This window comes from Epinephelus fuscoguttatus, linkage group LG1 (assembly GCF_011397635.1).
Source record: "Epinephelus fuscoguttatus linkage group LG1, E.fuscoguttatus.final_Chr_v1".
NCBI classification, from domain to species: Eukaryota; Metazoa; Chordata; class Actinopteri; order Perciformes; family Serranidae; genus Epinephelus; species Epinephelus fuscoguttatus.
The window spans coordinates 4,435,346-4,447,996 of record NC_064752.1 but is presented as its reverse complement, the minus strand read 5'-3'; the positions used below and the strand labels follow the sequence as shown (position 1 = coordinate 4,447,996).

The 12,651-nt window shown below is 39.8% G+C and overlaps 1 protein-coding gene and 1 pseudogene across 1 annotated transcript; both read left to right on the top strand.

The window, feature by feature from the left end:
- Positions 1–3,615: 3,615 nt before the first annotated feature.
- On the top strand, positions 3,616–6,163 carry LOC125897161 (odorant receptor 131-2-like). Its single transcript, XM_049590260.1, has 2 exons — positions 3,616–3,771; positions 5,432–6,163. Exons 1-2 carry the CDS (start codon positions 3,616–3,618, stop codon positions 6,161–6,163), a joined length of 888 nt encoding a protein of 295 aa, XP_049446217.1.
- Positions 6,164–9,831: 3,668 nt separating this feature from the next.
- On the top strand, positions 9,832–12,474 carry LOC125887763 (odorant receptor 131-2-like; annotated as a pseudogene).
- The last annotated feature ends 177 nt before the right edge of the window (positions 12,475–12,651 follow it).

Here is a 12,651-nt window from a genome sequence, read left to right as displayed (position 1 = left end):
CTCACATGGCACACAAACTGACAGTACACAATCTACAAATGTGCAAAACCCTTTTCACATGTAAAAATAGATCCATAAATGCAGGAATATGTATTAGCTGTGGTGAAACTGCTATATTTGTAAAACCTGTAACGTGGTTATGTGAAGTTAAAATACGTGTTTACGAGTAAGTTATGCGCATTTGCAAATCAATCTGTATTTTTGTGGATGATGACTTTGCACAACACAAATATAAAAAGACATGTTTGTGGAAAATGAATTATCTTATGTATTATGGTACAAATTTGTAGATTGTCTTGAGTGGGTTACAAATAGTAAAGTAGAAATATGTTCCCCTTGACATTTTTTAAACCTGGTTTTTAAGACCCTTGTGGTGTCTAGTTAAGGATTTTTCTTGTTGCCAAGGTCAACTCATGGCCCATAGGGATCATTTGGCAGCCATCTTGAATTGTTGTCCACACTAATGGCGAAAAACACAGATTTCCGTAACCCTGAACCAGACAACATATAAAGACAAATTAAGCCACTTTTTCATTTAACTTTGACTCCAGGAATCAAATAGAAACTGACATGGTACAACCTCTCCTTGTTGGTAAAAAACAGGCAAATGACACTTTTTAGTCTCATTACAATTTAACTTCTGCTATTTTGCTTTGCAGTAGTTTCCCGCAATAGCCAGATGTCACTAGTTTATTATCTTATATCAGTCTCAAGGTTATTAAATGGATTAGGGCTGTGGCAACGAGATGAGTCAGGTCCCGGATGGTGAGGAAGACCGAAAATCAGACCAGGTACCTGATGAAGTGTGAAATATGCTGTTAAATGTCAAGTGTGGCTTATGTTTTATGCTTTGAAGTTTCACAATCTTACCTCCATATAATAATAAAACTTTGTTTAATACAATGACCTGATGTAGTTTTGACCATCAAATATGAAGAACACGTTCACCATATCCCCATGTACCTATAGGAGAGCCCCAGGTCATTGGTCTTAACAGAGATGAGGAGCATAAAAACAAACCACCTGCAGTCCATGAAAGACAACAGGGATAATGCTCTCTTGCCAAGAAGACCCTTGTGGACCTTGTCTTCGCACTCCAGATAATTCCTGCTGCAAATGAACTCCAGAGGCGAGGAGATAAACTGTTACCTGGGAAGCTTGATAGGTTCCTCATCCTTGTCTTGTCTGGTGCTAGTGATTTTCAGTGTGAGAAGACTTGTAGACTTGTGCTTTCTAGAGGATAGTTACTGTGCAGAGCAGTGACAAATGGCAAGTGGAAACTTCCCATGCAAATATCTCTTTGTCCCACAGTCCATCAGATTCAGGAGCTCCTGCACCACCTCATACTGTGCGATGGGCTGGTTGATTGGCATGTAATAGGTGCTGGTAGACTTTTTTTGAGGAGTAAGAATCTGTGTCCACATAGCCTTTTTCTTCAGCAGAAAAGCAGGGACAGGGCCCTGGGGAGCACTTCATCCCCAGGGTTTACAAAATTAAAAAAAAATGCTCCCAGCACTTTTTTGTACTGATGCACTACGCATGGGTTTTGTTTCTATGATAACAGTTTGACAATGACATGAGCTAGGTGGCTACACTACGTTAACAGGGGGTTGACTGCACAGTTAACAACAAGCTTACAATGCTTACATTACAATGCCGAAGCCCTGATCCACGCCTTCATTACATCCCGCCTTGACTATTGAAATAGCATCTTTTATGGCACAACCTCCAAACTCCTCAATAAACTCCAATACATGCAAAACTCTGCCGCCCGCCTCCTCACTCACACCCGCTCCCGCGACCACATCAACCCTGTCCTTCAGAACCTCCACTGGCTCCCTGTCCCACAACGCATCAAACTCCTCCTACTCACCCATAAAGCCCTCCACAACCAGGCCCCCTCTTACCTCACAGACCTGCTCCACCTTTACACCCCTTCCTGCAGCCTAGACTCTTCCAATGCCAATCTTCTCACCGTCCCCAAGACCAAGCACAGAACCTGGGGGGACAGAGCCTTCTCCGTGCTGCCCCACCCTCTGGAACTCCCTCCCAAAACACATCCGTGACTGCACTGACCTCCCATCATTCAAATCACTACTCAAAACTCATCTGTTCCATTCTGTTTTTAATGTTGAGCTACTTTTTTTTTTTAAGTTCATTTATTTATTTATTTGTTTTTCACTCCCATTGCTATTCCTCTTTGTCTTCGATGTATTTTGCCATAAATTGTATTTTGATGTGTTTTAACCTATTCTGTAAAGTGACTGTGAGAACTTTGGAAAGCGCTTCATAAACAAAATATATTATTATTATTATTATTATTATTATTATTATTGTTGTTGTCATGGTGATAAAAGTACAACACACACCAGCAACATTCAGTGTCTGCTGACCTATCTGCTCCCACAAATAGGCTTGTTTGTATTTTTTCTAACTGTATCCTAGCTAAAAAAAAAAAAAAAAAAAGCAGCAGTAGCAAAATCATCAGCTCCTGTCTGAAAAGTTCAGAGATTTTCAGCTAATTGCGGTTGGAATGGCTGCACAAAATGCTCAGAGAGGCATGCTGCTGTATACACCTCCTCATTGGGAACAAGTGAATATGCCAGCACTGAGAAAAAATACAGCTATGTGGACCCTAACAGGCCCTGACACCTGTGCATGAGATAAAAGTGCCCTAAGCCAGCACCCTCCGTTAATTATCCACAATTATAATTATGTTTAAAACCAACTGCACCTAATTACAGCCTGTTTTCCACTGTGTTAAATCACCCTTTTTTAACAGACTGAGATTGATGTAAGATAGTAAACTAGTGACATTTGGCTATTGCATGAAACTACTGCTAAAGAAAACAGCAAAAGTTATATTGTTATGAGTCTAAAATGTGTCATTTGCCTGTCGTAAGTGCTACATCGTAGGCAACTGGACTTGCTTGCGTTTCTTGAAGACGTTTCGCCTCTTAGAACTGAAGAAGCTTCTTGGATGAGAGGCGAAACGTCTTCAAGAAACACAAGCAAGTCCAGTTGCCTACAATGTAGCACTTACGATTACTTACGATACCTCTTAAGGCACAAAAATTTAGCTTGACATCAAAAAGCAAATGATTGTATTTCTCAAAAATGTGTAACTATTCCTTTAAAACACACACACGCACGCATGAACACGCACACACACACACACACACATACACACACACACACACACACACACACACACACAATAAGGATGAATATAATCCCAAATGTGTTTGATTAACATTTATAAAGTCCATCCACACCAACACCGACAACAGATTGGTGTTATCTGACGTCCTGCTGATACTGTATGGACTGCAAGTGTTTTCTTACTGTATGTATATATGTAAAATATCATGTATTTTTCTGTGATTTAATAAGGTATTTTCTGAAATATTTAGTAATAACAAGGAGAATCTGCCACTTAGCCTCCTACAAGATCATTTTTGGAGGATACTTAGGCTATTTAATGCATAGATCAGTGCGTCTCGTGACACATGTATTATTGGCAGATTTTAGTCCAACATTCTTTGAAGGTAACACCACAATCTCTCTTTGCTGTCTGTGCTTGCTTCAAACAGGAAGGATTTTGCCATTTCAGACATGAATTTTTCATCCCTCAACGGCACTTCCACTATAACTGGGAGTCGGACGGAAAGCTTCACCGTAGCTGTGACCAAAAATGTGATTGTCACAGCTCTCTGCATCTCCATTAACTCCATCAATGGTACTCTGGTCCATACCTTCAGAAAGCACCAGGTCTGAAGTTTGCCTTTTCACAGTATAAACACATGTGTAAGCAGAAATGGAAACCAGCAGCAAACATACTGAATCTTTCTATTTTTCTCTCCCTCTTCTTTCCAACTCATCTTTAAGCAAACCAGTGTTATTTTGAGATTCATTTACATTGTTTTTTACAGCTTTAACAAATCAGTTTTTAAAAAAAGGATGCATCGTGCACTATTCAAATACTGAGAATAATATCAGGTTACATGTATTATTATGTATCATTCAGTCATTCTCAGTGAAGACATCTGTGATTTTCTTGCTTATGAAAGAGGCCACACATCCCCCACACACCACACTATTATTTACAAACGACCTTCACCTCTGAAAGGCCAGGTAGCTTTCATTTATTGACCATTCATCCGACGTAAATTTGCTATAATCAGTAGCAAGTCAGGGCAACTTTTTGTTTGAAATATATTCTGTTATTTTGACTGGTTGCACATCAGTTATAGTCAACTGCATATCTGCTTTTCAGAGTGTCACGGGGGCTGCAACTAATGATTCTTTTTATTGTTGATTAATCTCTAGATTATTTTCTTATTAATTGATAAGTTGTTTTTTGTCTTAAAATGTCGTAAAATGGTGAAAATGTCAATCAGTGTTTCCCAAAGCCCAAGCAGACATCCTCAGATGTCTTGTTTTCTCCAGAACCCAAAGATATTAAGCTTATTGTCATAGAGGAGTAAAGAAACCAAAAATGTTCACATTGAGGAAGCTGAAATCAGAGAATTAACATTTTTTAAATTACTTATACCAATTAATGGCTTATTTAATAGCTGACACAACTAACAGATAAATTATTGCAGCTGTAATGTCTTATAGTGCAACATTTTCCTTTACTTGCTACTTTGCTGAAACAACGGTTTGAAATGAAAATGAATGAAGCAAAACATGACTTTGAAAAAGCAATTTTTAAAATGGATAGTTCTGATCTTTTGAAGTGGGGCTGTATGAGCAACTCATCTATAGTCAGTGTAGAGGGCAGCAACAAAATGTATTTTAACCGCATAAAAAAAAAACAAAATTGGTTTAAGTGTTTTGCTATATTTAAAATATTTTCAGTGATTTAAGTTGACATCAGACAACAGTCTCTGACAGGGAACTGAAGCTGTTTTATCTTTCTCTTCAAAGCCAGACTCTATTGAGTAAAACAGTAATTTAACGTTGCTGTACACAGGAGCTGCTGGTCTACTGTTTGTTTGTGTGTGAATCCAAAATAAATCTTTTAAATGCCAAAGACACATTAACATTAGCTAACTAACTCATCAAAGCAGCAGTAGACCAACAGCTCATGTGTTCAGCAAGCTAAAATCACTGTTTTTGTCAGTGGAGTCCGGTGACTTTGACAAGAGTGTCAATGGGGATACGTTAATGGCTTCCTGTCCTAAAAGGGCCATCTGACAGAAAGGCGAAGCAGTGAAAATACTCTCATTATAGTGTAGTGGCTTAAATAGGTTTCCAGCTGCCCCATCTACAGCAGGACATCACATCGCTCCTGTGACAGTACTCTGCTCTGGTTCTCCAAAGGGGGCGTGCCAATAAACATCTACTGTAGGTAATACACTGGCTATGGATAAGTACTCATTCAACCTTACCTCACTACTCCGTCAATACCAATTTCATCCTCCAGATCTTCTACACAAACCCTCGTTACATTCTGTTCATCCACCTGGTGATTAATGACATGATGCAGCTGGTCCTGACAACTTTACTCCACATCATCAGCTACGCCCTTTACACAATCAGTGTGCCGTTCTGCCTCATCCTGCTGATCATCACCATCCTCACCACCCTCAACACCCCACTAAACTTGGCTGGCATGGCAGTCGAGTGCTACATCGCCATCTGCATCCCCCTCCGTCACGGACAGATCTGTACCGTCAAGAACACCAATATCTTGATTGGTCTGATCTGGGCTGTGAGTGCTGTCTCCATCCTACCAGATCTCTTCATCCTTCTGGCCACAGAGCCACTACACTTCTTTCACTCTAAAGTTTTATGTTCCAGAGACTTTGTGTTCAGGAGCTCTTACAGCCTGAAGAAGAGGGATGCTTCACACATTGTTTGTCTCGTCCTGGTATGGCTCATACTCTTCTACACTTACTTCAGGATTCTGTTTGCTGCCAAGGAAGCAACTGAAGACATTAAAAAAGCCAGAAACACTATTCTCCTCCATGGTTTTCAGTTGCTGTTATGTATGCTTACGTACGTGAGACCCATGCTTGAACAAGGTCTGCTCTACTTATTACCCAAACAGTTCCTGGCCATACACTTCACCTCATATGTCATTGTCCAGATCCTGCCACGGTTTGTTAGTCCCATTGTCTACGGACTGTGGACCAGACCTTCAGGAAACATATGAGGAGGTACCTGCTTTGTAAAGTGAGCATAAGAAACCACCCAGAAAATGTCCTAACGTCAAACATGAGGCCGACCATGAAACTGCAGTGAGACTTTCCCAGTTTCCACATTCTGGCAAACAAATCAATAATAATTCCATTTGTGGTGTAAATTACCAGTTATTGTGAAATCCATTAATATATGCCCCATATCACTCCTAGCCATGCCTTTCACAGTGCTGCCACCTTGCCAAAAGAGTTACGTAAGGGATAATGTATAATGAGCCGGTCAATACTGGGAAAATAACTCCCGACAGAATAGAGTTTTATTCCCCTGAAGCCCAACTTTTACCAGCTTCAACATCGAAGTGATAAATACATTATCTATCATTTTATTTTATCTAAAATTGGACCTTTCTGTATGATGATAACTTTTACTTTTTGTTTTTCTTGTACGTTTACCTTCGTAAAAAGAGTACTTCTTCCACCACTGCTGCCATGGGTCAAATGAGTCTGTTCGCTCAATGCTAAAACATCATGGGAATTACCACTAATGCGCGACCAAAAATTAGCAACGCAATCGCAATAATGTCATTCTTACGCATGATCCATTTTTATTTCACATGCTTAACATGAAACTAAATATGTGCTCACATTTACAGGCATAGATTGTTGTTTCTGACTGTTGTTGAATGTTACCGTCTTTGGTTTAGCCGTCCTTTGTACAGACTGACGTTCCATCATCTCATGAGAGAATGTCGCCATCTGCTGATCTAGCGGTGACTGCACCTCACCTAAACAAATAGGAGAGAAGTCATAACTGTCACTCACATGGCACACAAACTGACAGTACACAATCTACAAATGTGCAAAACCCTTTTCACATGTAAAAATAGATCCATAAATGCAGGAATATGTATTAGCTGTGGTGAAACTGTTATATTTGTAAAACCTGTAACGTGGTTATGTGAAGTTAAAATACGTGTTTACGAGTAAGTTATGCGCATTTGCAAATCAGTCTGTATTTTTGTGGATGATGACTTTGCACAACACAAATATAAAAAGACATGTTTGTGGAAAATGAATTATCTTATGTATTATGGTACAAATTTGTAGATTGTCTTGAGTGGGTTACAAATAGTAAAGTAGAAATATGTTCCCTTGACATTTTTAAACCTGGTTTTAAGACCCTTGTGGTGTCTAGTTAAGGATTTTTCTTGTTGCCAAAGGTCAACTCATGGCCCATAGGGATCATTTGGCGGCCATCTTGAATTGTTGTCCACACTAATGGCGAAAAACACAGATTTCCGTAACCCTGAACCAGACAACATATAAAGACAAATTAAGCCACTTTTTCATTTAACTTTGACTCCAGGAATCAAATAGAAACTGACATGGTACAACCTCTCCTTGTTGGTAAAACAGGCAAATGACACTTTTAGTCTCATTACAATTTAACTTCTGCTATTTTGCTTTGCAGTAGTTTCCATAATAGCCAGATGTCACTAGTTTATTATCTTATATCAGTCTCAAGGTTATTAAATGGATTAGGGCTGTGGCAACGAGATGAGTCAGGTCCCGGATGGTGAGGAAGACCGAAAATCAGACCAGGTACCTGATGAAGTGTGAAATATGCTGTTAAATGTCAAGTGTGGCTTATGTTTTGTAAGCTTTGAAGTTTCACAATCTTACCTCCATATAATAATAAAACTTTGTTTAATACAATGACCTGACGTAGTTTTGACCATCAAATGTGAAGAACACGTTCACCATATCCCCATGTACCTATAGGAGAGCCCCAGGTCATTGGTCTTAACAGAGATGAGGAGCATAAAAACAAACCACCTGCAGTCCATGAAAGACAACAGGGATAATGCTCTCTTGCCAAGAAGACCCTTGTGGACCTTGTCTTCGCACTCCAGATAATTCCTGCTGCAAATGAACTCCAGAGGCGAGGAGATAAACCGTTACCTGGGAAGCTTGACAGGTTCCTCATCCTTGTCTTGTCTGGTGCTAGTGATTTTCAGTGTGAGAAGACTTGTAGACTTGTGCTTTCTAGAGGATAGTTACTGTGCAGAGCAGTGACAAATGGCAAGTGGAAACTTCCCATGCAAATATCTCTTTGTCCCACAGTCCATCAGTTTCAGGAGCTCCTGCACCACCTCATACTGTGCGATGGGCTGGTTGATTGGCATGTAATAGGTGCTGGTAGACTTTTTTTGAGGAGTAAGAATCTGTGTCCACATAGCCTTTTTCTTCAGCAGAAAAGCAGGGACAGGGCCCTGGGGAGCACTTCATCCCCGGGGTTCACAAAAAAAAAAAAAAAAAAAATGCTCCCAGCACTTTTTTGTACTGATGAACTACGCATGGGTTTTGTTTCTATGATAACAGTTTGACAATGACATTAACTACGTGGCTACACTACGTTAACAGGGGGTTGACTGTACAGTCAACAACAAGCTTACAACGGTATGGTCATAAAAGTACAACACACACCAGCAACATTCAGTGTCTGCTGACCTATCTGCTCCCACAAATAGGCTTTTCTGTATATTTTGTAACTGTATTCTAGCTAACAAAAAAAAAGGGAGCAGAGTAGCAAAATCAAAAATCAAAATGGCCGCACAAAACCCTCAGAGAGGCATGCTGCTGTATACACTCCCTCCTCATTGGGAACAAGTGAATATGCCAGCACTGAGAAAAAATACAGCTATGTGGACCCTAACAGGCCCTGACACCTGTGCATGAGATAAAAGTGCCCTAAGCCAGCACCCTCCGTTAATTATCCACAATTATAATTATGTTTAAAACCAACTGCACCTAATTACAGCCTGTTTTCCACTGTGTTAAATCACCCTTTTTTAACAGACTGAGATTGATGTAAGATAGTAAACTAGTGACATTTGGCTATTGCATGAAACTACTGCTAAAGAAAACAGCAAAAGTTATATTGTTATGAGTCTAAAATGTGTCATTTGCCTGTCGTAAGTGCTACATCCTAGGCAACTGGACTTGCTTGCGTTTCTTGAAGACGTTTCGCCTCTTAGAACTGAAGAAGCTTCTTGGATGAGAGGCGAAACGTCTTCAAGAAACACAAGCAAGTCCAGTTGCCTACAATGTAGCACTTACGACACTTACGATACCTCTTAAGGCACAAAAATTTAGCTTGACATCAAAAAGCAAATGATTGTATTTCTCAAAAATGTGTAACTATTCCTTTAAAACACACACACGCACGCATGAACACGCACATACACACACACACACACACACACACACACACACACACACAATAAGGATGAATATAATCCCAAATGTGTTTGATTAACATTTATAAAGTCCATCCACACCAACACCGACAACAGATTGGTGTTATCTGACGTCCTGCTGATACTGTATGGACTGCAAGTGTTTTCTTACTGTATGTATATATGTAAAATATCATGTATTTTTTCTGTGATTTAATAAGGTATTTTCTGAAATATTTAGTAATAACAAGGAGAATCTGCCACTTAGCCTCCTACAAGATCATTTTTGGAGGATACTTAGGCTATTTAATGCATAGATCAGTGCGTCTCGTGACACATGTATTATTGGCAGATTTTAGTCCAACATTCTTTGAAGGTAACACCACAATCTCTCTTTGCTGTCTGTGCTTGCTTCAAACAGGAAGGATTTTGCCATTTCAGACATGAATTTTTCATCCCTCAACGGCTCTTCTACTACAACTGGGAGTCAGCGAGACATTTTCACCACAGCTGTGACCAAAAATGTGATTGTCACAGCTCTCTGCATCTCCATTAACTACATCAATGGTACTCTGGTCCATACCTTCAGAAAGCACCAGGTCTGAAGTTTGCCTTTTCACAGTATAAACACATGTGTAAGCAGAAATGGAAACCAGCAGCAAACATACTGAATCTTTCTATTTTTCTCTCCCTCTTCTTTCCAACTCATCTTTAAGCAAACCAGTGTTATTTTGAGATTCATTTACATTGTTTTTACAGCTTTAACAAATCAGTTTTTAAAAAAAGGATGCATCGTGCACTATTCAAATACTGAGAATAATATCAGGTTACATGTATTATTATGTATCATTCGGTCATTCTCAGTGAAGACATCTGTGATTTTCTTGCTTATGAAAGAGGCCACACATCCCCCACACACCACACTGTTATTTACAAAAGACATTCACCTCTGAAAGGCCAGGTAGCTTTCATTTATTGACCATTCATCCGATGTAAATTTGCTATAATCAGTAGCAAGTCAGGGCAACTTTTTTTGTGAAAAATATTCTGTTATTTTGACTGGTTGCACATCAGTTATAGTCAACTGCATATCTGCTTTTCAGAGTGTCACGGGGGCTGCAACTAATGATTCTTTTTATTGTTGATTAATCTCTAGATTATTTTCTTATTAATTGATAAGTTGTTTTTTGTCTTAAAATGTCGTAAAATGGTGAAAATGTCAATCAGTGTTTCCCAAAGCCCAAGCAGACATCCTCAGATGTCTTGTTTTCTCCAGAACCCAAAGATATTAAGTTTACTGTCATAGAGGAGTAAAGAAACCAAAAATGTTCACATTGAGGAAGCTGAAATCAGAGAATTAACATTTTTTAAATTACTTATACCAATTAATGGCTTATTTAATAGCTGACAACTAACAGATAAATTATTGCAGCTGTAATGTCTTATAGTGCAACATTTTCCTTTACTTGCTACTTTGCTGAAACAACGGTTTGAAATGAAAATGAATGAAGCAAAACATGACTTTGAAAAAGCAATTTTTAAAATGGATAGTTCTGATCTTTTGAAGTGGGGCTGTATGAGCAACTCATCTATAGTCAGTGTAGAGGGCAGCAACAAAATGTATTTTAACCGCATAAAGAAAAAACAAAATTGGTTTAAGTGTTTTGCTATATTTAAAATATTTTCAGTGATTTAAGTTGACATCAGACAACAGTCTCTGACAGGGAACTGAAGCTGTTTTATCTTTCTCTTCAAAGCCAGACTCTATTGAGTAAAACAGTAATTTAACGTTGCTGTACACAGGAGCTGCTGGTCTACTGTTTGTTTGTGTTATTGTGTGAATCCAAAATAAATCTTTTAAATGCCAAAGACACATTAACATTAGCTAACTAACTCATCAAAGCAGCAGTAGACCAACAGCTCATGTGTTCAGCAAGCTAAAATCACTGTTTTTGTCAGTGGAGTCCGGTGACTTTGACAAGAGCGTCAATGGGGATACGTTAATGGCTTCCTGTCGAAAAGGGCCATCTGACAGAAAGGCGAAGCAGTGAAAATACTCTCATTATAGTGTAGTGGCTTAAATAGGTTTCCAGCTGCCCCCATCTACAGCAGGACATCACATCGCTCCTGTGACAGTACTCTGCTCTGGTTCTCCAAACTGGGGGCGTGCCAATAAACATCTACTGTAGGTAATACACTGGCTATGGATAAGTACCTCATTCAACCTTACCTCACTACTCCGTCAATACCAATTTCATCCTCCAGATCTTCTACACAAACCCTCGTTACATTCTGTTCATCCACCTGGTGATTAATGACATGATGCAGCTGGTCCTGTCAACTTTACTCCACATCATCAGCTACGCCCTTTACACAATCAATGTGCCGTTCTGCCTCATCCTGCTGATCATCACCATCCTCACCACCCTCAACACCCCACTAAACTTGGCTGGCATGGCAGTCAGTGCTACATCGCCATCTGCATCCCCCTCCGTCACGGACAGATCTGTACCGTCAAGAACACCAATATCTTGATTGGTCTGATCTGGGCTGTGAGTGCTGTCTCCATCCTACCAGATCTCTTCATCCTTCTGGCCACAGAGCCACTACACTTCTTTCACTCTAAAGTTTTATGCGCCAGAGACTTTGTGTTCAGGAGCTCTTACAGCCTGAAGAAGAGGGATGCTTCACACATTGTTTGTCTCGTCCTGGTATGGCTCATACTCTTCTACACTTACTTCAGGATTCTGTTTGCTGCCAAGGAAGCAACTGAAGACATTAAAAAAGCCAGAAACACTATTCTCCTCCATGGTTTTCAGTTGCTGTTATGTATGCTTACGTACGTGAGACCCATGCTTGAACAAGGTCTGCTCTACTTATTACCCAAACAGTTCCTGGCCATACACTTCACCTCCTATGTCATTGTCCAGATCCTGCCACGGTTTGTTAGTCCCATTGTCTACGGACTGCGGGACCAGACCTTCAGGAAACATATGAGGAGGTACCTGCTTTGTAAAGTGAGCATAAGAAACCACCCAGAAAATGTCCTAACGTCAAACATGAGGCCGACCATGAAACTGCAGTGAGACTTTCCCAGTTTCCACATTCTGGCAAACAAATCAATAATAATTCCATTTGTGGTGTAAATTACCAGTTATTGTGAAATCCATTAATATATGCCCCATATCACTCCTAGCCATGCCTTTCACAGTGCCGCCACCTTGCCAAAAGAGTTACGTAAGGGATAATGTATAATGAGCCGG

Excerpts from the sequence above, each read along its gene's own strand:
- LOC125897161 (XM_049590260.1), top strand. The coding sequence starts at position 3,616 with ATGAATTTTTCATCCCTCAACGGCACTTCCACTATAACTGGGAGTCGG. Across the intron at positions 3,772-5,431 it reads ATACCTTCAGAAAGCACCAG|ATCTTCTACACAAACCCTCG; the intron begins GTCTGAAGTTTG and ends TTCATCCTCCAG.